The sequence below is a fragment of the Micromys minutus genome (assembly GCF_963924665.1).
Source record: "Micromys minutus genome assembly, chromosome: 10".
Lineage (NCBI taxonomy): Eukaryota > Metazoa > Chordata > Mammalia > Rodentia > Muridae > Micromys > Micromys minutus.
The window spans coordinates 11621244-11646265 of NC_137979.1; the positions used below are offsets into that span (position 1 = coordinate 11621244).

Consider the following 25022-nt stretch of genomic DNA (forward strand, 5'->3'; position numbering starts at 1 on the left):
CACGCACGGCCCTAAACGATGGCCGCCCATGTCCCTGAGCTGTGCCCGCCCTCGCTTTTGCCCCGTCTGTAGTCTAACCTGAGACAAGAAGCTGGGCAGAGGAGCGGGATTTGCCGATGGTGAAATGCACAGGCCCAGTCATGGTCGAGCAGGTCTTGTGTAGCGTCAGCCGGTGCACAGTGCCGTCTTGCTCCAGCCCCACGTTCGCCCCTGCCTGTAGCACAGTCTTACCGAGGAGCCACTTGGGTGGCCTCACAGAAGGAATGGAAGTCTCACATTCAAACCAGGCAGGGGCGGGCTCCATGACTGTCATGTCCTTCAGCCCCCGCACAATAGTGATGGATTGTTCTGTGGGGGAAGGGCTGGCTGGTCACCAGTAGAACCCGACAAGAGGGACTGGTCTCCCCCTCGTACACACTGTATATTTCTTATCTATTCCTACTATGCAGTTAGCGTCCCACAGCTGCCTGCGTGTCCCCAGTCAGACCCCTTTCAGAGGTGGCAGCCTCCAGAACCTCCAAAGCAAGCCACAGAAACCATAAATCCCACACCCCCCACCCTAACCCTAACCCTAACCCTAACCTAGGAGGACTGTCCACCCCTTTATCCCATACCTTCCACAAAGAACTGGGCACTGGTCTTGACATCGCCAGCATCACAGGTGTAAGTATCTTCATCCTCGGGCTGCACGTCACTGATGACCAGTTTCCGGTAAAGGCCATCACTGACCACCTCATACTTGGGCCCAGGCTGCAGCTCCACTCCGCCCTTGAACCACCGAACCTGGGCGCTAGCCCGGGACACCTGGCATTCAAGCACACCTCGGTGTCTTTCCATGGCAATCTTGTCCCGCAGTGGGCGCAGGAGGGTCACAGGCAGTTCTGTGGACACAGTTGGGCCGTGTCAGGATGGTGACCTGGAAGGTTTTCCCTTGGCAAGTTCCCAGGAGCCAAGAGACCGGCCTTTTCTCCAGACCAACAGCCCAGGCTTCCTCTTGGGCCAGTAGGTGGCCAAGTCAAGTGTCCTACCCGGAGATAATCTAGAATCCATTGGCTACAACTGATGAGCAAAGTGGAACTTGAACTCCTTGCACCTCCTCTTCCTGAGGATACGCACTCCCTACCTGCTTTGTGATTGTTGCTGCCCTGTCTGCGGCAGGCCAGCTAAGTAACCCAGCTCACCACGCCCAGTCCCTCCCTTCCTCACCTTTCACTCGGAGGTGAGCTCTTGACTCTGCAGTTTCAGCTATGAACTTGATCTCCCCTGCGTCTTCTGCCAAGACCCTCCGGAAGATAAGAGTGTACGTCCTCCCTGGAGACCAAGGACACTCAGTACTGCTGAAAGCGAGGAAGACTGCCTGGGGACCCCAACCACTCTGCTCTACAGCCCGCGGCCCTGTTACCTTCCTGCCGGATGCGCACGTTGTCACTGGGCCGTAGCTTACTGGGTCCTCGGAACCATAGGCCGGGAACCTCATCATGGGACACCTCACAGGAGAATGTGGCACCCTCCTTCTCCATCACCTCCACATCCTCCAGTGGCTTCATAATCTGAACACTGCGGCCTAGAGGAGGGGAGAGAGGGCCATTGTGGTGATCCGAGTTAAAAGGGCCCCATAGGCTTACACATTTGAAGACTTAGGAAGTAGCATTAGGAGGTGTGGCCTTGTTGAAGGAAGCGTGTCACTCAGGGTGTGCTTTGTGGTTTCAAATGCTCATGCCAGGCCCTCTCTTCCCCTGCCTCTCTCTCTATCTCTGTCTCTTTCTGTCTGTCTGTCTCTCTCTTCTCCTCCCTCTCTCCCCTTCCCCTCCCTCTCTCCTCTTCCCCTCTCCTCCCCCTCCCCCATTCCCCCTTTCTCCTCCCCCATTCTCCTTTTCCCTCCCCTCCCCCTGTCCTCCCCTTCCCCATTTCCCTTTTCCCTTTCTCCTCTCCCTCTCCTCCTCCACTTTCTCCTTCCCTCCCCTCCCCCTTCATCTTTCCCTCCCCTCCTCCTCCTCCTCCTCCTCCCCTCCCCTTCCCCATCTCCCTCTCTGCTGCCTATAGATCCTGATATAGAACTCTCAAGGTTCTTTTCCAGTACCAGGTCTGCCTGCATGCTGCCAGACCTCCCACCATGATGACAATAGACAAAACTTCTGAACTGTAAGTCAGCCCCAATGGAATGTTATCCTTTATAAGAGTTGCTGTGACCATGGTGTCTCTTCCCAGCAACAGAGCATTGAGTAAGACAGCTGGCATGCCCAGGGACTCCCAGCACATTACCAGCTTGCAAGCCAGGCTTAAGGAAGCAGAGGCACAAGAAAGCACTCACTCCTGCCGGTCAGTTCTCCTTGCCCACCCTCCACTCTGTCCAGAACCCACCTTGCACCCTCAGAGAGGCAGAGGTCTGAGCATCAAGAGCATCACACACATAGACACCCTGGTCCTCTGTCTCACACCGATAGATAATGAGACTCCTGCAGGTTCCCTGAGCCACAATGCCCATGGCCTTGCCTGCTCGCAGCTCCACACCATCCTGTAGGGCAGAGAGGACTGGTCAGGACTACAGAGGCTCAGGAGAAGGGGTTCACCTCCTGGATGCCCACAGGGAGAAGTACCTTCAGCCACCGCACATCCACAGGCCTTGACAACTCACACTCCAGGGTCACCTTCTCCTTCTGAGTGGCCACCACATCCTGTAGTAGTCTAGTGAAGCTCACGGGCAACTCTGAGACAGGAAGTAGGGAAGGAACACGTGAGGTTTGGAGGTGCTTTCTGAGCAGGTAGGTTGGTGCTAATACCAACAAAGGGGCTTCCACGTCCCTCCTGGTCCCATCTGCCTCCCTGGACCGCTTAGGGAAATGGAGTAGCTGTGCCCTGGAGCGGAGTTCTCATCTACTCACCAGTGACTATGAGCCGCGCAGACGTGTGCACGCCCTCAGCCCTGAAGGCCACCAACCCGCTGTCCTGTGGCTGCAGCTCAGAGAGCGTGAGGATGTGGACGGGGCCTTGCACAGCCAGGTGGCATTTGGGCCCAGGCTGAAGTCGCAGGCCATCTCGAGTCCAGCTGCCCTCCACCTCAGCATGGGACAACTCCACATCCATCGAGGCCGTGCCCTGTTCCTTAGCCTCCACCTCCTGCAAACCTCGAACCAGCCGGACCTGCCTCACTGTCAGAGGGGCTCTAGTGAGCTAGTGAAGTGAGACCCTCCAACCAGACAGGACTCAGATGCAGGTGTGAGTTAGCCCACCATCCTGGAGGCCACAGAGCAGAGGAAGAGTCTGGGCAGTAGCCCTCAGTAAGCATCTTCACCCGGCTCAACCTCAACCCCAGCTGACCCCCAGGGCCTGACCCTTCACATCCTCCATCTTTTCCTTCCTTGGATCCACCTGCCAGAACCAGGGTGACTCCCTGCCTCTACCAAAGGAAACCCCGCTCCCCACCTCACAGCCAACACAAGACCATATCTCCCACTCCGGAAGGAGCCCCTCTCCCCCTCTTAAGTCCCAACCGCGGCCTTACTTTCTACATTGAGCTTGGCCTGAGTCTTGTCATCTGGTGTCTCACAGCCAAAGAAGCCACGGTCAGCAAAGCCCACACTGCGGAGCACCAGCCGGTGCCGAGCACCTTCTGCACGGATCTCCACGTTCTCGCTGGGTGTCAGGACGGCAGCGTTGCGTGTCCACTTCACTTCAGGCCAGGGGCGTGTCAGTTCCACCTCCATTGTCACAGAGGTCCTCTCCTCCACCGTCTGCGGCTCAAGCTTCCTTTTGAAGAGGACTGGTGCCTCTGAGACGCAGAAGGGCAAAGGTCATCCTGGCCACTTTGGGCCTGCCCGAGCCCCACCGCTGCACCCAGCCTGCATCTTGGCCCAGAGAGTCCTACCACATGATCAGTCCTGCTTCAAACAAAGCCCCAACTGCACTCCTTATACAGGCTTATTTTATGAGGGGACGCTAAGGTCATTTCTTAGCCCCTCCCAAGCCCTGCTGCCCTGCTCTGGTCATCTCTGCTGAACTCCCAACTATAGCCGGACACCATCAACAGCCAGTGGGGAGGGACACTTCACAACCCCTCAGCCACTGTCCCATTGTCTGCCCTTTAACAAGGCCCAAGGACACTGGCTCATGTTAAAATATATGAGGAGACAAAGATTCCAGTGTGGGCCTAGCTGTCCCGTCCTTCCCCGTCTCCTAGGAGGTACACCCAGCCTCATAACTCCTCACTCAAGAGCCAGCCACGCCTGCTGCTTTCTCAGATAAAGTTCTGTCTCTCAAGTACATCCATACCTCCCTCTTTTGAGTACACTGGCTACCGGTGCCCCTCCTGCTTTGTCATTGCAGACTTCCTCCAGAAGGAGGTCTGTCTGGATTGTCCCAGCCTTATCCCTGCCCCTGCCAAGTACACACAAGGATACCTAGTCCTCCCACCAAATCACCTCTGTTGACAGCTGAGAGACTTCATGTCCCCCCCCCCTGGGGGTCCACAGAGTGTGGAGCTCTCTCTCATTAGCTCATGAGGAGGGAAGGGCACCTACTTCAAGGAGCCACTGGACATTCTGAGAGTCTGGTCAGCTCCCAGCTTACCTCGGACCCGGAGGGCAGCGGAAGATGAGGCACCCTCGGCCTCCACTGTGACGTGGCCAGCATCCTCCAGGGTCAGGCCCAAGATGGTCAAGCTTCGGCTGGCCCCGCTCTGTACCATAACAAACTTCTCGCTAGGCTGCAGCTGCCTGCCATCCTTGTACCACATGACTGCCACATCGCTGGGGGACACAACACACTGGAAGGTGGCCTCTTGGCCCTCCTCTGCTACCAAGGCACTCAATCCAGATGTAAACTTGACCATTCGGGGAACTACAGAGGAAAAACGGCCATGAGAAGCCACAGGAGAGGCTCTACAGAGACCCCCTCCCAACCAGACAGACATGTGGAAGGCTGTCTCCCCCAGGAAGCCACCTTAGCTCACCCACGGGTACCTTTGACAGTGAGCCGAGCACTGGTGCGGTCGTCCCGGCTCTCACACACATACTCCTCTGCATCATCCTCTCGAAGGCCAGACACGGTCAGTGTGCGCCTAGGCCCCTCAGATGTCATCTGGAAGCGCTTGCCCGCCCGCAGCTGTGTGCCCCCACAGCGCCAAATGACCTCAGCCTGCTCCGGGCTCAGCTCACAGACCAGTGTCACAGTGCCACCCAATTCTCCTTGGACGGGCTCCAGGGGTTTGGAGAACTTGGTGGCCACCTCTGAGGAGAGAAGAAGGTGTCGACCAGCGCTCTATGCAGATGGGCGTGTGTCCTGAGCCCCACTCTGGGCCCGGCCTGCTGTAGAGCACTGCCTGCTAGTCTTTGGAGCAGACACAGGAATCCTGGAGGAGACCCAGAGGCCTGCCCCCTCCACCCCACCCCACCCCCAGCTTCTGCTCACCTTCTACCTGCACCGGGAAGTCCTGACCTTCCTTGCCGACACGGCAGCTGTAGATGGCACTGTCCAGAACCTGTGCCTCTCTCACGGTCAGAGTATGGGTATCACCCACACTGGTGGTCTCGTGCCGCTTACTGCGGCGGATCTCCACGCCATCTTTGAGCCAGGTCACAGCAGCCACAGAAGGTGCAGCTACTGTGGCAGTCAGGACAATGGTCTCATGTTCCTTGACGACCAGAGGCTCCCTGCGGCTGGGTCTCTCTGGAATTTGGGACTCCAGCTCTGGTTCTGAAGGGAAGTAAGTGGTAGGCATGGAAGCAAGGGCCCGCATACCTCACTCTGCAACTAGTGAGTGCTAACTGCTGCCACGCTGTTGTGCCAGCAAGGACGTGTTTCTTCTGAGGACCACCATCAGCACCATCCCAACCAAGAACCCAGTATTCCTGCTCTCCAGGGGACTTCAACCCTCAGGCCAGCTTGGCAGAGAAGAGGAGCAGCTAACACTCCAGTGCATGACAGACGGGGCATGGAATGAGATCGGAAGTCCATAGAGGCAGCCTGAGAAGACAGGCAAAAACTCTACCAGCAAAAGGTAGGGTGGGTGTCGGAGATGGTTCAGGAGAGCCTCACCCAGCAGGTGCCCTTAAAAAGACCCTGTGCCTCAGATGGAGGGCGTGTCAATGCCTGTAGTCAGAGACAAGGACAGCTAGGAGGGAGTGGCAGTAGTCAATTTCCAGCCACCACCATAGCAACATGCTGTGTCAATCTCTGCCAGTCTTACAAGGTAGTACCAGGCCTGCAAAAACATCCCTGTGAGCATTCCTGGAAGTGGGAACATATGGAGTGAGAGATCCTGAGATGGTTGAACTCAAATGTCTGCTTGGTTGGATTAAGAAACATCTAGGGCATTAGATTGAAAACATTAATTTTATGCATGTGTTTTGTGTGTTATTATGTGAGAATATATGTATGTGTGTGCAGTGTCCATGGAGACCAGAAAAGAGCCTCAGAACTCACGGAACTGGAGTTGCAGGTGAGCCATATGGGTGCTTGGAATAAAACCCAGGTCTGCTGCAAGAGCAGTGAGTTTTCTTAAGCACTATGTCATCTCTCAGCTCTCCTGTCCCATGAAGCATGGAGGGGGGTGTCTGTGTAATATGTGGCATGTGTGTGTGTGTGTGTGTGTGTGTGTGTGTGGTGTATGGTATGTGTGTGTATTGTGTGTGTGGTGTGTATATGTATGTGTGGTATATGTGTGATGTGTATATATGTATCTGTGTGTGGTATGTAGTATGTGATATATGTGGTATATATGTAGCGTGTACATGAGTGTGACACCCACCTGGCACGTCCAGCCGGAAGGAGACTTTCTGTCCCCCGGCCTCACAGCTGTACTCCCCAGCATCCGCCTTGCCCGCCTGCTGCACCACCAGCCTCCTGGAGCAGCCCGAGGCCTCCACTCGCACCTTGGAGCTGGAGCTCAGCTTCTTCCCATCCTTGAACCATGTCACCTCAGTCTGGGCCTGGGCCACCTCGCAGCTCAGTGTGGCACTGGCCCCTGCCTCTGCCTTCACCTCGCTGTGTGCCTGCTGCTCCTTGGCAAACACAAGTTTGGTGTCTAGAGACAGGAGGGGACACACAGGGATCAGAGAACTGTTTAGGTCAGAAAGGTTACATGGGGAGATGGGGAAGAGGAAAGATTGGATGCAGTGGCCATAGGATAGAATACCCTCCATGCCCTGCACTTGATGTGCTTAGGAAGTCCCACATCTCTCAGCACAAAGCCACAGTCCACCCACACATCCCACCCCCACTATAGGAAGGTTCTGTTACAGTTTCTGTAAAAGGCAAAGGACACATCTGTCCTACGATGGCAAGGACGTGTGTCCCAGGACTGTGCAAGGTACATCCTCCCCAGTGGGGAGAGCTCCTGATGCTGCATACCCTTGCCTGCTCTGAGACTCACGAGCCACACTCGGTGTTAAGGATGTAGCCTCAACTCTCTGAGGCTCTGCCTTGTGTCCCTGCCTCACTCAGTGGAGGTCCATCCCTGGCTCTGGCCACTATGCTCTATCTTCCGGGATGACACGTTTACTCTATGGTTAATAATGCTTCTCCGCCCCATTCGGACTTTTAGATGCTCTTTATGTATTCACACAGTAAGGCTGCGCCTGCAGCATTCTAAGTGTCTTCCCCGTCTGCTGTGTGTCAGGTGGGAGCCACACTAATGTGAAGTTTCATCTGAGACCAAGGAGTTGACTTCCATTTGTGTTGAGTGGATTTATATCTTATTTAATCTTACTGTAAGATTTCTCTCTCTCTCTCTCTCTCTCTCTCTTTGGTTTTTCAAGACATGATTTCTCTGTGTAGCCTTAGATGTCCTAGAACTCGCTCTATAGACCAGGCTGGCCACGAATTCCAAAGAAATCCAACTGCCTCTGCCTCGCAAGTGCTGGGATTAAAGGCCTGTGACACCATCGTGCAGTTTATTCTGAGATCCTAAATAATCGATTGTCTGCTCAGAGCAAGTAAAGTCTACTGCAGCCAGGGGCTGTGCCTGCTGTTCTTTGGCAAGCACCAATAAGGTAGAAACAAGGAGCATTAGGAAGGCTCTAGGAAGAAACAAAAACATGACAAAGGTGACACTCCCCAATCTGGGAACATGTCTTCTGACATACAGGAAGAAAAGAACCTTCCCAGGATACCCTTCCCATTCAATAGTTGGGGACCAGAAACACTGGGGGTGATGTGAAGAGATGTGTAATGGGAAGACCATAGGTTCAGCCATGGTCGGCCATGGCTCCCCATGACCTTAAAGTACAGAGGGTTAAAGAGACTGACTTAACAGAGGCACTGAGTCAGTCCTCACTTCACACAAGGCTTAGTATCTTGAAACTCACCTGGCACGTCCAGCCGGAAGGAGACCTTCTGTCCCCCGGCCTCACAGCTGTACTCCCCAGCGTCCGCCTTGCCCGCCTGCTGCACCACCAGCCTCCTGGAGCAGCCCGAGGCCTCCACTCGCACCTTGGAGCTGGAGCTCAGCTTCTTCCCGTCCTTGAACCATGTCACCTCAGTCTGGGCCTGGACCACCTCGCAGCTCAGTGTGGCACTGGCCCCTGCCTCTGCCTTCACCTCGATATGTGTCTGCTGCTCCTTGGCAAACACCACCTTGGGCTCTGGGGACAGATGGGGATACTCAGAGTCAGAGGCACTGTCTAGAGCAGCACAGTTTCAACCAGAAACACTCTGGGTGGATCAGCTGGAGGGGACTGTCACCCAGATTCTACACGAGGCTCAGGAGAAGCCCTAAGGCCTCTAAGCACAGAAAAAGTCATTCTCCCTATCCACCCAGAGAACATTCCAAGGCCTGTAATAGGTGCCTCAAATACAGATCAAAACAAACACGATAGATAGATAAATAGATACATACATACATACATACATACATACATACATACATACATACATACATATGTTTTTCCTGAAGTGCCCCTGACAAAGTTTAGTTGATAAATGAGCAAAGTAAGAAATGAATGGCTTTAATCCAGGAACTTAGGAGCAGAAAAAGGCAGATCTCTATAAGTTTGGGCTATCCTGGTCTATATAGAAAGATCCAGGCAAGGCCAGCCAAGGCTACATAATGAGACATTGTCTCAAAAAAATTGATGGGGCTGTGCACACCCTTAAATGCAGTACTTGGTTAGCAGAGGCAGGTGGGCTTTATGAGTTCTTAGCCAGCCTGGTCTACAGAGTGTATTCCAGGATGGTCAGAGATATGTAGAAAGACTGCCTCAAAATAAATGAAAACCAAAAGAAAATCACAACAATTAATGATAAAAAAGAAAAAGTAACACAATAGAGTATAACAAAAGCCCACACTCTGGACCATTAATAATTAAAATACAGACCAACTGAACAGAAGTGGTGTGATACCCTCACAACCCAACCGATGATTCATTTCTGCAATTTTCCATATATTGTAGAGCCATAGAAAACAGTGGGTAAGTAAAGCCATGGTGTGTTACTCAGGATAAAAAGAATGGCTGCCAATGTTTGAAACACACCACACCACTCCTTTCTGGTGTCACTGGGCAGAACTTGGACCCATTTAAAAAATTTTTTTATTTTTATTTTATGTGCATTGTATTTTGCCTACATGTCTGTCTGTGTGAGTGTGTTGAGTCTCCTGGAACCAAAGTTAGAGACTTAAGAGCTACGACGTGGTGCTGGGAATCGAACCTGGGTCCTCTGGAAAACAAGTACTCAGTGCTTGAACCGCTGAGCCATCTCCCCAACCCCAGTCCAACTTTCAATAGTACTGTCTTTTAGGCACTCACTTTAGGATCTCTCTGCATATGTTCACACTAGAGAACTGACAACCCCACCCATGCCAGACACTTCCCTTGTTTCATTGTTCTGCTTCTCTGCATTTATGGAAGACTCTGCTAAATCCCTGGGTGTTTTAACTTTATATGGATCATTATTGTTGTATTGATATGGGGGAGGAGGTGTTCCACAGCTTGCAGGTGAAGGCCAGAGGACAACTGTGTGGAGTTGGTTCTCATGTGTTTACGTGAATCCCAGAAATTGAACTCAGGTCATGAAGTCTGTTCAGCAAAACCTTTACCTGCTGAATCCTATATCCAGACCTAAGTCACAGTTTTAGATTTCATCGTATTCAGATGTGTTTTATGGTCACTGTGTTTGTTCTGTTAAAGAACTTGTTCCTGGGGACTAGGGTGGCTCAGCGGTAAGGCTGTGCTTAGAATATACAGAGTGTGTGTGTGTGTGTGTGTGTGTGTGTGTGTGTGTGTGTCTGTGTGTGTGTGAGTGTGTGTGACTCTGTATGTGTGTGAGTGTGTGTGACTGTGTATGTCTGTGAGTGTGTATGTGTGTGTGTGTGTGTGTGTTCTAGAAGTGTATGTTTATGTTCCATTGGCACATATACCCATTCTATAAGTTCTGTTGTTCTCTTATATCTTAGAGAAACTACGTAAGTACTTCAGGTAACTCCATGCAACACACAATGTGAAAACATTGACAGCCAGAGTGTGATCCTTGCACATCAGTGCACATCGCAAACATGCTATCAGGCTCCACACTGCACCTCCCTGAGTGCCACTATACATTGGCCAAAAACAGTGAATCCAGTTCAGAACTGGAATCAGAGAAACATCGGCAGGACACCTTGAGGGTTTGAGTTTCTCTTTCTGTTCTAAGTCTGGGACTCTGCCTGACTGGCTTTGTATGTGGTGGTTACTGCAGTGTTTTTTCAATAGGGTCCAAAATGTTCTGTGCAACAATCATACTGTCTGCAGCCCCTCCATGAGTCCCAGAACTAGGTATAGGTGGGGTGGGAGAATCGTTGTTGTGAGGGGACATTTCTGCTCTTTCAGTATGACCGCCTATCCCTGCACTAAGACACTTGTGTCCTCCCTACTTGATTTTAGCATATTCTAAATTGATTTGGTGAAAGTCCCTACCTTTTCTTTGGGTGCACTGTTAGGAACTGAAATGTTCCCCCCAAAGACCCAGATGTTAAAGGCATGGTCTCCAGAGCAGTGCCCAAGAGAGAGTTAGTATTTAGGGATCTAGTGAAGTGTTCTAGGTCTCCGGTCCTGTGCACTCCAGGACTCTGGGACCCAACCCCCTTCCTCTCTCCTGCACACCCCAGCATGAAGAAAGTAGTTTGACAGAGAATACAGGGACATGTGCAGAGACAGGATCAACTAGGCCATTAGCTCATCTCCCACCACATGAAAACAAGCAGCCTTGATCCCTGAACACCCACCTGCGACTTCCAGCTGGAAGGAGACCTTCTGTCCCCCGGCCTCACAGCTGTACTCCCCAGCGTCCGCCTTGCCCGCCTGCTGCACCACCAGCCTCCTGGAGCAGCCCGAGGACTCCACTCGCACCTTGGAGCTGGAGCTCAGCTTCTTCCCATCCTTGAACCATGTCACCTCAGTCTGGGCCTGGGCCACCTCGCAGCTCAGTGTGGCACTGGCCCCTGCCTCTGCCTTCACCTCGCTGTGTGCCTGCTGCTCCTTGGCAAACACCACCTTGGGCTCTGGGACAGATGGAAATACTCAGAGTCAGAGGCACTGTCTAGAGCAGCAGAGTTTCAACCAGAAAGGTCCTGGGTGGGTCAGCTGGAGGGGACTGTCACCCAGACTCTACACAAGGCTCAGGAGAAGCCCTAAGGCCTCTAAGCACAGGGAAAGTCATTCTCCCTATTTACCCAGAGAACATTCCAAGTCCTGTAATAGGTGCCTCAAATACAGATCATAACAAACATGATAGATAGATAGATAGATAGATAGATAGATAGATAGATAGATATGTTTTCCCTGAAGTGCCCCTGACAAATTTTAGTTGATAAATGACCTAGGTAAGAAATGAATGGCTTTAATCCCAGAACTTAGGAAGCAGAAAAAGGCAGATCTCTGTCAGTTTGGGGCTAGCCTGGTCTATAGAGAAAGATCCAGGCAAGGTCATCCAAGGCTACATAATGAGACATTGTCTCAAAAAAAAAAAATTGATGTTGCTGTGAGCACCCTTTAATCCCAGTAGTTGGTTAGCAGAGGCGGGTGGGCTTATGAGTTCTTAGCCAGCCTGGTCTACAGAGTGTGTTCCAAAATGGTCAGAAATATGTAGAAAGACTGCCTCAAAATAAATGAAAACCAAAAAAAAAAAAAAAATCACAACAATTAATAATAAAATAGAAAACTTAAAGCAATAGGGTATAACAAAAGCCCACACTCTGGAGCATTAATATTAATAATTAAGATTTAAAATTAATAATTAAAATACAGACCAACAGAACAGAAGTGGTGTGATACCCTCACAACCCACCCTATGATTTATTTCTGCAATTTTCCATATATTGTAGAGCCATAGAGAACAATGTGTAACTAAAGCCATGGTGTGTTACTCAGGATAAAAAAAATGGCTGTCACAATTTGACACACACCACACAGCTCTTCTCTGGTGTCACTGGGCAGAACATGGGCCCACTTTTAAAAACATATTTTATTTTTATTTTATGTGCATTGTATTTTGCCTACATGTATGTTTGTATGAGTGTGTTGAGTGTCCTGGACTGAAGTTAGAGACTTGAGAGCTACCAAGTGGTGCTGGGAATCGAACCTGGGTCCTTTGGAAAACAAGTACTCAGTGCTTGAACCACTGAGCCATCTCCCCAACCCCAGTCCAACTTTCAATAGTACTGTCTTTTAGGCACTCACTTTAGGATCTCTGTGCATATGTTCACACTAGAGAACTGACAACCACACCCATGCCAGACACTTCCCTTGTTTCATTGTTCTGCTTCTCTGCATTTATGGAAGACTCTGCTAAATCCCTGGGTGTTTTAATTTTTATTGAACATTATTGTTGTATTGATATGGGGGAGGAGGTGTTCCACAGCTTGCAGGTGAAGGCCAGAGGACAACTGTGTGGAGTTGGTTCTCATGTGTTTATGTGAATCCCAGGGATTGAACTCAGGTCATGAAGTCTGTTCAGCAAAACCTTTACCTGCTGAATCCTATATCCAGACCTAAGTCATAGTTTTAGATTTCATCGTATTCAGATGTGTTTTATGGTCATGGTGTTTGTTCTGTTAAAGAACTTGTTCCTGGGGACTAGGGTGGCTCCAAAGTAAGGCTGTGCTTAGAATAAACAGAGTGTGTGTGTGTGAGTGTGTGTGTCTGTGTGTGTGTGTGTGTGTGTGTGTTTGTGTAGGAAGCCGTTGGTGCCAATAGATGGCGCCAGAATCCCGCAAAGACTTAGCAAACAGCTGTTGCCCAGCCAAGAGACTTAGAGCGAAAAACCACATATGTCATAGCCACTAATGAGCTATTGGAGGATGCACCAATCAGGTAGCAACACAAGTCTTTTAGGCATATATAAGCAGTGCATTTCTCTCCCACATGGGAGATCGCCTGTACAGGAGACCCGGTAGGGGAGATGCCCTGACCAGAGAAATCGCCTGTTCGAGAGAAGACCCCTACATAGGCAAGCACGTGAGTGATCGCCTGTTTAGGGAGATCCCACAAGGCAAGCTCCAGGAGAGTCCCCTGCACGGAGAAGTCCCCTGCTCAGGAGGTCCCCTGCTCAGAGTGCTGTACAATAAAGGTTGTTTGCAGAAGAATCCTGTTGTTGCATGCCTATTCCTGCCGGCGGGTCGTGGGGCACGTGACATGTGTGTGTGTGTGTGTGTGTGAGTGTGTGTGTGTGTGTGACTGTGTGTGAGTGTGTGTGTTAGTGTGTGAGAGTGTGTGTGTGTGTGTGACTGTGTGTTTGTGTGTATGTATGTTCTAGAAGTGTATGTTTATGTTCCATTGGCACATATACCCATTCTATAAGTTCTGTTGTTCTCTTATATCTTAGAGAAACTATGTAAGTACTTCAGGTAACTCCATGCAACACACAATGTGAAAACATTGACAGCCAGAGTGTGATCCTTGCACATCAGTGCACACCGAAAACATGCTATCAGGATCCACACTGCACTTCCCTGAGTGCCACTATACATTGGCCAAAAACAGTGAATCCAGTTCAGAACTGGAATCAGAGAAACATCGGCAGGACACCTAGAGGGTTTGTGTTTCTCTTTCTGTTCTAAGTCTGGGACTCTGCCTGACTGGCTTTGTATGTGGTGGTTACTGCAGTGTTTTTTCAATAGGGTCCAAAATGTTCTGTGCAACAATCATACTGTCTGCAGCCCCTCCATGAGTCCCAGAACTAGGTATAGGTGGGGTGGGGTAATCGTTGTTGTGAGGGGACTTTTCTGCTCTTTCAGTATGACCGCCTATCCCTGCACTAAGACACTTGTGTCCTCCCTACATGATTTTAGCATATTCTAAATTGATTTGGTGAAAGTCCCTACCTTTTCTTTGGGTGCACTGTTAGGAACTGAAATGTTCCCCAAAGACCCAGATGTTAGTTAGAGGCTTGGTCCCCAGAGCAGTGCCCAAGAGAGATTTAGTATTTAGGGGTCTAGTATTCTAGGTTCTGGGCATGTGCACTCCAGGACTCTGGGACCCAACCCCCTTCCTCTATCCTGCACACCCCAGAGTGAAGAAAGTAGTTTGACAGAGAAGACAGGGACATGTGCAGAGACAGGATCAACTAGGCCATTAGCTCATCTCCCACCACATGAAAACAAGCAGCCTTGATCCCTGAACACCCACCTGCGACGTCCAGCCAGAAGGAGACCTTCTGTCCCCCGGCCTCACAGCTGTACTCCCCAGCGTCCGCCTTGCCCGCCTGCTGCACCACCAGCCTCCTGGAGCAGCCCGAGGCCTCCACTCGCACCTTGGAGCTGGAGCTCAGCTTCTTCCCGTCCTTGAACCATGTCACCTCAGTCTGGGCCTGGGCCACCTCGCAGCTCAGTGTGGCACTGGCCCCTGCCTCTGCCTTCACCTCACTGTGTGTCTGCTGCTCCTTGGCAAACACCAGCTTGGGCTCTGCAGACAAATAGTGATACTCGGGGTTAGAGATATTCTATAGGTCAGGAGGGCCACGGTGGGGAAGAGCTGGCTTGGGCAGTGGAGGACAGGACTTTCTCAACCTTAATGGGAGTCTATGACGCTAAGGCTACCTGCCTGTGCACCGTTGACTCTGCTAAAATCGCGCTGTAGATTTCACACGCAACACTCCCAGCAGACGGCTCTTTGGTTCCCACACTCATTCTAAGCTCCTTGTCAGATCTCCATGTCAGGACTTTGCCAACTGCATGACATGACCTACAAACTCCTTTCCTTTGTGCCGTTTCTACAAAGGTCCCCATGAGCATGGAATAACTGTTCTCAGCTCCATTTGATTCGTTTCCCTCCATGAAATTATTGGAAGGTTTGGTTGCTATTCCACTTATTCAAAAGTTCATGGGACTTACCGAGTTAGTATTTTCCCACAGTTTACTAGTAACCAGCCTGATTTGTCACCATAAGATTTCCTGTCGTATTCTTTCAAAAATAGCATTTCTATGGAGACCTGGTAGCTTGTTTCTCAAGATCTAAACACAGATGACAATTCTGGGGGGTGGGGTCTGGTGGCACACTGCTGTCTGAGAGCACTACAGGTCAGTCAGGATTGCAGACCATTTCATACGTCCTCAAGGCTCTACCTGCACACAAGGCCAGTGGCTGTCACTCTTAGGCTTCTCCCTCTGAGGACATGGAACCCAGCAGTAACACTGACAGGAATGTGGGCTGACTGGACAGGAGACAGGGACACTCACTCCTCAATGTTCCTGAGCTCAGATCAGGAACTCTATGAAGACCTGTGATACACCTACCCAAACTGAAAGCAATGGGTCAGTGGTATTTGCTGTAAACAATACTCTGTTGTATGGGACGGGAAGGAGAACAGAGATCGTATACAAGTTCCAGCCCAAGTCCCGCACCTCACACAACAGCAAGTTGGTTCTGGGAACATGTGACTACAGATTACCTCATAACCTTTGTAACCCTTTGTAAGCCTACTCAACATACAAAACAGACCACTCCTCCACCTTACATGTTCATCCCCAGCCTAGTTGCAGGAGAAAAGGAAGGATGGAAGAGAAATGAAGGCTAATATAAGTCAAAGGAATAAGTCAGGCCCACTCCACTGTCTCATGAGGACAGATAGGTACCTGGCACGTCCAGCAGGAAGGAGACCTTCTGTCCCCCGGCCTCACAGCTGTACTCCCCAGCGTCCGCCTTGCCCGCCTGCTGCACCACCAGCCTCCTGGAGCAGCCCGAGGCCTCCACTCGCACCTTGGAGCTGGAGCTCAGCTTCTTCCCGTCCTTGAACCATGTCACCTCAGTCTGGGCCTGGGCCACCTCGCAGCTCAGTGTGGCACTGGCCCCTGCCTCTGCCTTCACCTCGCTGTGTGCCTGCTGCTCCTTGGCAAACACAACCTTGGGCTCTGGGGACAGACAGATGCACAGAGTCAGACACTGACTAAGTCTAGAAGGCCACATGGGGAAACAGTTTGAATGGGTCAGCTGGAAGACAGAACTTCCAACAGGCTCTACACTGGCCATGCCCAGGAGAAACTCCAAGGTTTCTCAGTACAAAATCAGATCACCCACATAGGACACTTACAATGCAGAAGGGCATATGACAGAGTGTCTGTTGCTAGGCTCCTTGAGGGAAGAACCACAGGGTCCTGACATATGTGCCTCTGCTCCCCATCCCTATGACAGCAGAACACTACCATCGAGGAACATTGTCACCAGGGCTGAGGGTCCCTGAAGCCCCATGCCTTTGTCTGCTCTGAGCACCGTAAGCTGCTGTATCAGGAAGAGGCTGGACTGTCTATAGTTAGGCCTTATCCTGATACCTCACCAGGAAGAGGGACAACCTGGTTTTGGCCGTTAGTGCCAAGTCCTCTTGGTGTAAAATCTATTTAGTGACCAATACCATTGTCTGCCATTTTCACAGTCCTTTGGTGCATATCACACGGTGTCACCCTTAAGGCTCTGATCACCAAGAACGCGTGTCCTCCTTCAGCCAGGAACCTTTGTTTTTCCTTTAGTGGCACAGCATAGGCTACACAAAGTTTCAGCAGTAGTAAAAGTGTCGTTGTCCTTCATGCCAGGCACATTTATACCCCATAATACTATCCTGGAGTGCGTCTCAGGCTCCCCGAGAGCTTGTCACCCTTCACACTGGAGTCTGCTGCAGCTGGGTACTGGTGTGTTTGTGAGGGAGGAACACATCTGTTCTAAGTGTGCTTTCTGCACTTGTGTGTGATCTCATCATTACTGTATAACGGCATTTTCTCTTCCATGCCCCTGGTCAGGCCACAAAACACACCAAAGGGAGGGTGGGAGCCAGGCTATCCTCCGTCTGGTGTCAGGTTTGCAGTCACATCTCTGGAGTTGTGCCCCACACATCTTTTTAGGTTCGGTTGTCTGCAGTATGGAAGCACCAGAATAACCCTGGAGGTCCCGCAGAGGAAATATCCTCTCTTCAAGACGTCTTTGACTCCACTTGGGCCTTGAAACGACTTAACAATCTTCACACCACCAAAAGATCTTCACCTTGACAGTCATCAAGAACAAATACCTCTCTTGGTCTGGAGAGATGGCTCGGACTTTAGGAGCACTGGCTGCTCTTCCAGAGGATCCAGGTTCGATTCCCAGCACCCACAAGGCAGCTAATAACTATCTGTAACTCCAGTTCCAGAGAATCCAGTGCCCTCTTCTGGCTTCATCGGGCTTTGAACACAAGTAGTGCACAGGGCATTCATTCAGGCAAAACACCCAGGCAAATAAAATAAAAATAAATCCTTTTTAAAAGAAAGGAATAAATGTAACTACTTTATTACACCCCTACTCTGTTCCTATTTATCCCTAAAAGAAGCTCCCCTCAAAGGGCTAAACAAGCTCAGAAGACGTGGATTCAGAGCATGGTGTCCTGCAGTCCTGGGCTGTCCTTTTCCTGCTTCACACTATCACTTGTGATATCTTCCTTTAAGACAAAGGTATTTCTCATCTGTGTTCTTCCCTGGTGCTTCATGTTGGAGATGCATTGTTACAGTAAGGCCCTTAGAAACCTTCACTGGAGAGAAATCTTACACAACTGCAGCTCTCATGGTGTCTGCGACGCTGAGCATCACCTTTCAGGTGATTTTAGAGTCTTTTTATTCCTACTTTAACAGGTTTTTGTTGTTGTTGCTGCTTGTTGGTTTGTTTCTTTGTTTGAGGAGCAAAGCTCTGAGGACTGCTAGGTCAGGCTCTATCACAGAGCCACGCAGCCACCAAAAAAATGTTTTACGTGAGTACACACTAAACTTTGTCTTTGATATGTGATGTAAAATTCTATCAAACATTTTGCTCTGCATGTATTAAGTACACAATTTTTTTTTCTTTTTAAAAGAACAGTCATATTAATTTTCACACTCTCGTGTTAAACCAAACCTTGCTCTCCTGGATTAGAACCCTCACCCCTGCATACTAAGCTCCTAGCACAACGCTGTGTTCAGTTTTCCAAAACTGTGTCTGCATGTTGTCTTCACTGCGCGTAAGAGGATGTTGGTCTCAATTTTTAGCAATGTCATTTCAGTATCAACACTATATTATCAACATAAAGTCGGTGGGCTGTATGCATTGCCTTTGTGTCTCCTAAAAGAATCACTGTGACTATGTAAGAATTTCTAGGATATTTTGTACAATTTACTCATAGTTCACTGAACTTAACTATCTCCCTATGCCCTTCTCTTTTCTTTAAAAGTTATAGAAGTGGGCTAGAGGGATGGCTTAGCGGTTAAGAGCACTGACTGCTCTTCCAGAGGTCCTGAGTTCAATTCCCAGCAATCACTTGGCAGCTCACAACCATCTGTAATGGGATCAGATGCCTATTTCTGGTGTGTATGAAGATTCACATACAATAAATAACAAATATTTTTTCAAGTTATAGGAGTGCACTGGGTTAGATGAGTCTGTGAATAAACGGTGTTCCTCCATCAAGATGGGAGAAAGAGACAAAGGAATCCCAGGGAAGTTGTGGGTCAGCTTTCCCACACAGTAGTGAACTACAAAAGAATCTGCCTCAAGGACCTAAACCTGAGGTTGTCCTCTGACCTCCACATACGCACTATGGCCCGTACACACCCATACTCACACATAAACATGCATACACACATGCCACATATACATACAACACACCATATAACATATTAAAATCACGATAACTCTCAAATAAAAGGCTACAGGGCTAGTTGCATTCCTAGGACTTCTTTCTATAAGATTTATAGTCATTTTTTGGGAATTGGCCGATTTAGTAGAACTCTTGGGACCTACCCACATACATGGATGTCATGGTCCTTTCAAATGGTTTGCCAAAAAGACTCTCAGTGGGTCTTTCATCTGGCCCTTTTATATAAACAATACGGTTGGAACAAACTCATCTCAGAGGACAGCCAACCATACCCCAGCCTGCAACACTTAAAGTCTCTGAGCTTGGGATTGGAGAGCAGTATCAGCTGACACACTTTGCAGCAGCCTGGGCACAGAATGACACGTTACTGAGCTGACAGAAAGGTGCTGTGAGTGTAGTCTGCTTTCCCGGCAGTGCTGCTCTGGAGTACATCTCTATAGTTATTCTCAAAGCTAAATGATCTCCTTAAAATCCTAAGAGGTGTTAAAAAGAATGCTCTGGCTGGGGAAAATAAAAAAGATTTACTTCAAAGAGAGACCTCCACAGCTCACAGATGTGTGTCGCTGGATCATGTCTGTTAGCACTATGTTCTTGGTTCCTCGACACAGCCACCGCCCACAGAAGACACACTTGGACAGTTCCACACAGGGTACCACCTCCCACTCACTGACATGCTCACCACGGAAAATGATGTGAGGGGAACGTGAAGAGACAATATACAGCACACAAAGCCAAAAAGAAGGAACGCACGGTCAGTCACAGGTATGAGCTAGTCACCGAATCCCCCACAAGGCCAACATGGTGCCTTAATACCAACCTGCGACGTCCAGCCGGAAGGAGACCTTCTGTCCCCCGGCCTCACAGCTGTACTCCCCAGCGTCCGCCTTGCCCGCCTGCTGCACCACCAGCCTCCTGGAGCAGCCCGAGGCCTCCACTCGCACCTTGGAGCTGGAGCTCAGCTTCTTCCCGTCCTTGAACCATGTCACCTCAGTCTGGGCCTGGGCCACCTTGCAGCTCAGTGTGGCACTGGCCCCTGCCTCTGCCTTCACCTCGCTGTGTGTCTGCTGCTCCTTGGCAAACACCACCTTGGGCTCTGGGGACATATGGGGATTACGGGGTTAGAGACATCACCTCAGGAAGATAACTAGGGGAGAGAAGCTCTGAATGGAGCAACTGGAGAGCAAAGCACCCTCCAGACACTGCCCTCACTGTGCTCAAAGCCTGAGCATAAAGCACAGCTCACACCGTGGAGAGGGATGACAAGAGTCTGTACAAGGCTCCTGCAAAAGGGGACTGTAGGTCAGAATTCGTGGACACTGGCCCTTGACAACGGAGGATTCCCCAGGGCCACACAGGACCTCCTTTCACTAGCATCTGCTGCTATGGGAAAAGGGCAGCCTGAGCCATCAGTAAAGATAGAATAAAAATAAATCTTAACATCTGGTAGATGAAATGTTCTTACATTCTTTCTTTAAGAGGTTTTGGCTCATACATTCCAGAGATCACCTCTTGGGCAGTTACTAGCAATGGACGTCTGCTTTTTTCATGTCTGACTCACCACCAACATACATCCGGGCCATTGCTTTCCATTGTCTCCCTGAAGTAGGTTGCCCGCCCCTCAGAAGCCTGAATGTGTTTCATTATTCATAGAATTAAAAGCTTTACACTTGGGATAGTATGACAGTTCTTTTGTTCTTTGTTTATTTTATTTATTTATTTTTTTTTTTGGTTGTTTGAGGGGTGGTTGGGTTTGCGGTGTTTTGTTTTGTTTTGCTTTGTTTTGTTTTGTTGCGACACATGGCTGTCCTGGAACTCCCTCAGTAAGCCAGGCTGGCCTTGAACTCAGAGATTCACTTGCCTCTGCCTCCTAAGTTCTGGGATTAAAGGAGTGTGCTAGTTACAATGCCCAGTTTGGGTATCACAATTCTTTTATATCTTTTTAAACTTTTCTTCCCTAGTATATCAAAACAGAAATGGTGATCATACAATCTGTGACTCCTACTTTCTGTACACTAAGCCACTGCACTCTTCATTGGAAGAGGTCATGGCTTCCTGTTTAGCATGTGATACTTTCAACAGCATCCGTGTGAAACTTAGGAAGCCCATTTAGTACTAGTTTAACAGGTTTTTTTTTTCTAGTACCTAGTTTTTAGGGATGCTGTATCCTAGAGCCACGTACCCAACACAAGAATTTGTTTTTAATGCAAGTAGATGTTAGAGTTTATATATCTTCTAGATATATGTAAAAAGAAAAATTTGAGACTAGGTTTCACTGATTTTTAGATCAGGCAAGTGTCAAACTCACAGAGATCCATCTAACTCCACCCCTTCCCAAGGGCTAGAATTAAAGATGTGTATCCCCATACCTAGCTGCTTTTTAAGTTTTAAAGCTACATTTATTTTTTTAATTCTGTGTGTGTGCATCTGTCTGTCTGTGCCTGTGTGTCTGTGCACAAGTGCTAATGCTACGGAGCCCACAGAGAGCTGGAGTTGCAGAAAGTTGTAAATGGATTGATATGGGTGCTGGGAATTGAACTCAGGGTCCTCTGCAAGAGCTGGAAGAGCCATCTCTCCAGCCCTAATTCTCCTAGCATCATACATTTTGTTGGCTTTTACATTCTTATATTAAACCAACCTTGCATTACTGGATTAACATCATCCAAGTGTACTCAACTCTTAGCATTTTTCCCAGTTTGCCAAACTTTTAGAAATTATTTCAGCATCCATGAGAGGTTGGCTTGTGCTTTCAGTTTTTAATACTGTACGTCATTTTGGTGTCAATATTGCACTACCTACATAAACTGAGTTACAACGTATATATGTCCCTTCGAATTCTAGAGGAATGACCATTACACAAAGTTATTTGTTTCCAATATAATTTTAACAATTTATCTATAGGCTACTGAACCCAACTCTTCTACTACAGTATTTTTTAAAATTTGAATGTGTGTGCACATGTAGTGTATGTGTATGTATATGTGTGTATACTTGTATGTGAGTGTATTCATGTGTGTGCATATGTGCATGTGGGGTAAGTGGATACGTATGAGTGTGTGTGTATTTACGTGTGTGCATGTGTATGTGATATGTATGAGTGTGTGCTTGTATGCATGAGTGTGTAAATGTGTATATGCATGAGTGTATAAATGTGTATATGCATAAGTGTGTGTGCAAATGTGTGTATGCATGTGTGTATGTGTATATGAGGGGGTGTGTGCAGGCGCACATGAGCACAGGGGTGTGTCACTCTGTCTGTCTTTCTGTCTGACTGACTGACTGACTGCAAGTGCTCAGAGTCAGAGAAATCAGAACCTCTAAAGCTAGAGCTCCAGGGAGTTGTAACCTGATGAGGTGTTGGGAATTGAACTCAGATCCACCACAGGAGTAGTGTGTGCTCCTAACAGCTAAACAATCTCCCCAGCCCCTCTCCCGTGACATCTTAAAACTCATGTTTGTCAAGATAACGGGATACATGGCTATCTGGATTCCCTGTTTTTTCTTGTATCCATTCTGATAACATTTCTAAGGAATTGACTGGCTTAAAGAAACTCTTCAAAATGTGTCCACATAAACCATGCCCTACGCCCTCCTTCCACTGTCAACCAGGGCCCGTCCTTTGATTCTCCCATCAACAAGGCACGCCGTGGAGAACAATCAAACTGCCGTGTGCTTGTGCCTCAGAGACCGAGTTCAGAGAAGCTTTAAGCCACCCTCTTCAGCCTAAACTTTTCTTTTAAATACGGGACATGCTACCGGGTGTGTGTGTGTGTGTGTGTGTGAGAGAGAGAGAGAGAGAGAGAGAGAGAGAGAGAGAGGATGGATTGTGGAAACCCCCTCTTGCCTTCCACTAGATGGCTTGAGAAACTGAACTACAGTGAACTTGGTGGCGAGATCCTTAACCTGCTGAACCACCTCCCTAACTCTCCGGGTAGATGCTTCTCACAAAGGAAAGTAATGTCAGCTCACAGGTCTGTCTCTCCGTGGCCCCAGCAGGAAGAAACACGTGTCTGAATTTCTAGACAATTTGGGGGATATTGTAGAATATTATAGAACAAGGTTACTTTCCTGATAGTAACTGTCATATGCAGAATGAGCTACGCAATCTTTAACATTTCTAAATGTATAAAACACATTCTTAAGAGGTATAATCTTGGCATAAGGGTCTGACTGAGGCAAAAGGAAAACAAGATTAGCTGTGCAGACAGAGCCAAAGCTCAGCAGTGTGTATCACCGGACTTGCTGTTGGTCCCCATCACAGGCACTGCCATGAAACATGGCCGCCAGCGCTGCCTCACCAGGATGCACAGTGGACGCCATGAGAGAGGTAAAGGGGGTCCCCAGACACCAAACCTTGGGTGACCTGAACCCAAGCTGAGGATGACTGAGTATGATTAGAAGATCAAACTTCCATCATTGCGTTCAGAGGCACTGAGGGAGCTCGGAAGAGAGGACATCCTCTCAGGTGCACATGGGCTCACAACCTATAATCACATAATCCCATTGAGCACAACCCTGGCACCCACCTGGCACGTCCAGCCGGAAGGAGACCTTCTGTCCCCCGGCCTCACAGCTGTACTCCCCAGCGTCCGCCTTGCCCGCCTGCTGCACCACCAGCCTCCTGGAGCAGCCCGAGGCCTCCACTCGCACCTTGGAGCTGGAGCTCAGCTTCTTCCCATCCTTGAACCATGTCACCTCAGTCTGGGCCTGGGCCACCTCGCAGCTCAGTGTGGCACTGGCCCCCGCCTCTGCCTTCACCTCGCTGTGTGCCTGCTGCTCCTTGGCAAATACCACCTTGGGCTCTGGAATAGACAAGGACACAGAGTCATATACACTGCCCAGGCAAGGAAGACAAAGTGGAGGAAAAATCCTTATTGTACAGGTACCACTGAAGAACAGAACATCACACAGACGCCACACTCACTGTACCCAGAAGCCCAGTGCTCCTCCTCAGCACAGAACCAGATCCACATATCCTGCCTCTGCTGCAGGACTGTCCTGGAGAGCATCTCTTTAAGCTACTTTCAGTGGCTCTGTGGTGAAGGCTTGACGTCAGCCCTGCATTTGCCTTTCAGTGGTACTGGTGTCACAGGCTGACGTGGTTTATAGCAACATTGTCAGTCCTTAGAGTTTTGGAGCTTTGTAAGTATTTGAGTAGCAAAGTCCTACCAGCTATATGCATTGTAAATATTCTCCCCCTCTGTGTGCCTCAACTTCTTAATTGTGTGTGTGTGTGTGTGTGTGTGTGTGTGCGCGCGCGCGCGTGTGTGTTCTGGTTGAATCAATTATTTTCACAAAGCAACACACTTCCTGGTTCTTCGTAGGCCATGTATTCACGTCCTGGCGATGAAATCATTCATGTGGTTAATGCCCCGACACTCAGCTGTGAATTTTGTTGTCTCTCTGAGGTTGCCACTCCACACACTGTTGACTGCAGCCTTTGCTTTAGGGCAGACTTCAAGGGCTAACGCTCTTTCCCAGTGTGAAGTGGCCTTAGTACCACTTGGGGAAGGTGGTCCTGACTCTGCACCTCACGTTCGTACCACAGGAAAGGAGGGACAGGAACTGTGATGGTGGTCAGCCAAGAGCTGGGACAGAGGCCACTCTTTTACTGTTTCTCTCTTGCCACCCACTGTCTGGTTAGCGCTGGTTTATGGTGAGGGTCGGTCCCACGGAGCAAATGCTCTCGGTTGTTTATCTGAGAGGACCCGAGCCTTTGCAATCAGCTTGTCCACCGGCATCACATCCAAGCATAAACATGCATTTTATATATTTTTGGGTTCTGACTAGGAATGCAATTAAGACTTCTGTGATTTCTAGTCCTGTCTTCTGATCTTTGTCATGATCCTTCAAAAAGATAAAAAGGCCATTTCTTCACTGGGCTATAAATATTATTTTGGAGGGCATCGGGTTGGAAAACAGATGCTTCTGAAGTTTCTGCAAATACTATAAAATTTCATTTTTAAAGCCTC

At 49.3% G+C, this 25022-nt stretch overlaps 1 protein-coding gene across 10 annotated transcripts in view; it reads right to left on the bottom strand.

Annotated features, from left to right (window-relative positions):
- Positions 1 to 25022, bottom strand: part of OBSCN (obscurin, cytoskeletal calmodulin and titin-interacting RhoGEF) — a 127691-nt gene that overhangs the window by 77249 nt on the left and 25420 nt on the right. For all 10 annotated transcript variants that reach the window (XM_080923621.1, XM_080923620.1, XM_080923618.1 and 7 more), the window contains exons 13-30: positions 23577 to 23852; positions 19871 to 20146; positions 16040 to 16315; positions 14595 to 14870; positions 11195 to 11470; positions 8304 to 8579; positions 6746 to 7021; positions 5407 to 5691; positions 4959 to 5225; positions 4567 to 4836; positions 3503 to 3769; positions 2883 to 3149; positions 2598 to 2707; positions 2362 to 2515; positions 1403 to 1564; positions 1207 to 1311; positions 615 to 881; positions 79 to 348 (exon numbers count right to left, since the gene is read on the bottom strand). In XM_080923621.1, the coding sequence (XP_080779747.1) occupies positions 79 to 348; positions 615 to 881; positions 1207 to 1311; positions 1403 to 1564; positions 2362 to 2515; positions 2598 to 2707; positions 2883 to 3149; positions 3503 to 3769; positions 4567 to 4836; positions 4959 to 5225; positions 5407 to 5691; positions 6746 to 7021; positions 8304 to 8579; positions 11195 to 11470; positions 14595 to 14870; positions 16040 to 16315; positions 19871 to 20146; positions 23577 to 23852 (4356 nt within the window). The remainder of the gene's footprint in view (positions 1 to 78; positions 349 to 614; positions 882 to 1206; positions 1312 to 1402; positions 1565 to 2361; positions 2516 to 2597; positions 2708 to 2882; positions 3150 to 3502; positions 3770 to 4566; positions 4837 to 4958; positions 5226 to 5406; positions 5692 to 6745; positions 7022 to 8303; positions 8580 to 11194; positions 11471 to 14594; positions 14871 to 16039; positions 16316 to 19870; positions 20147 to 23576; positions 23853 to 25022) is intronic.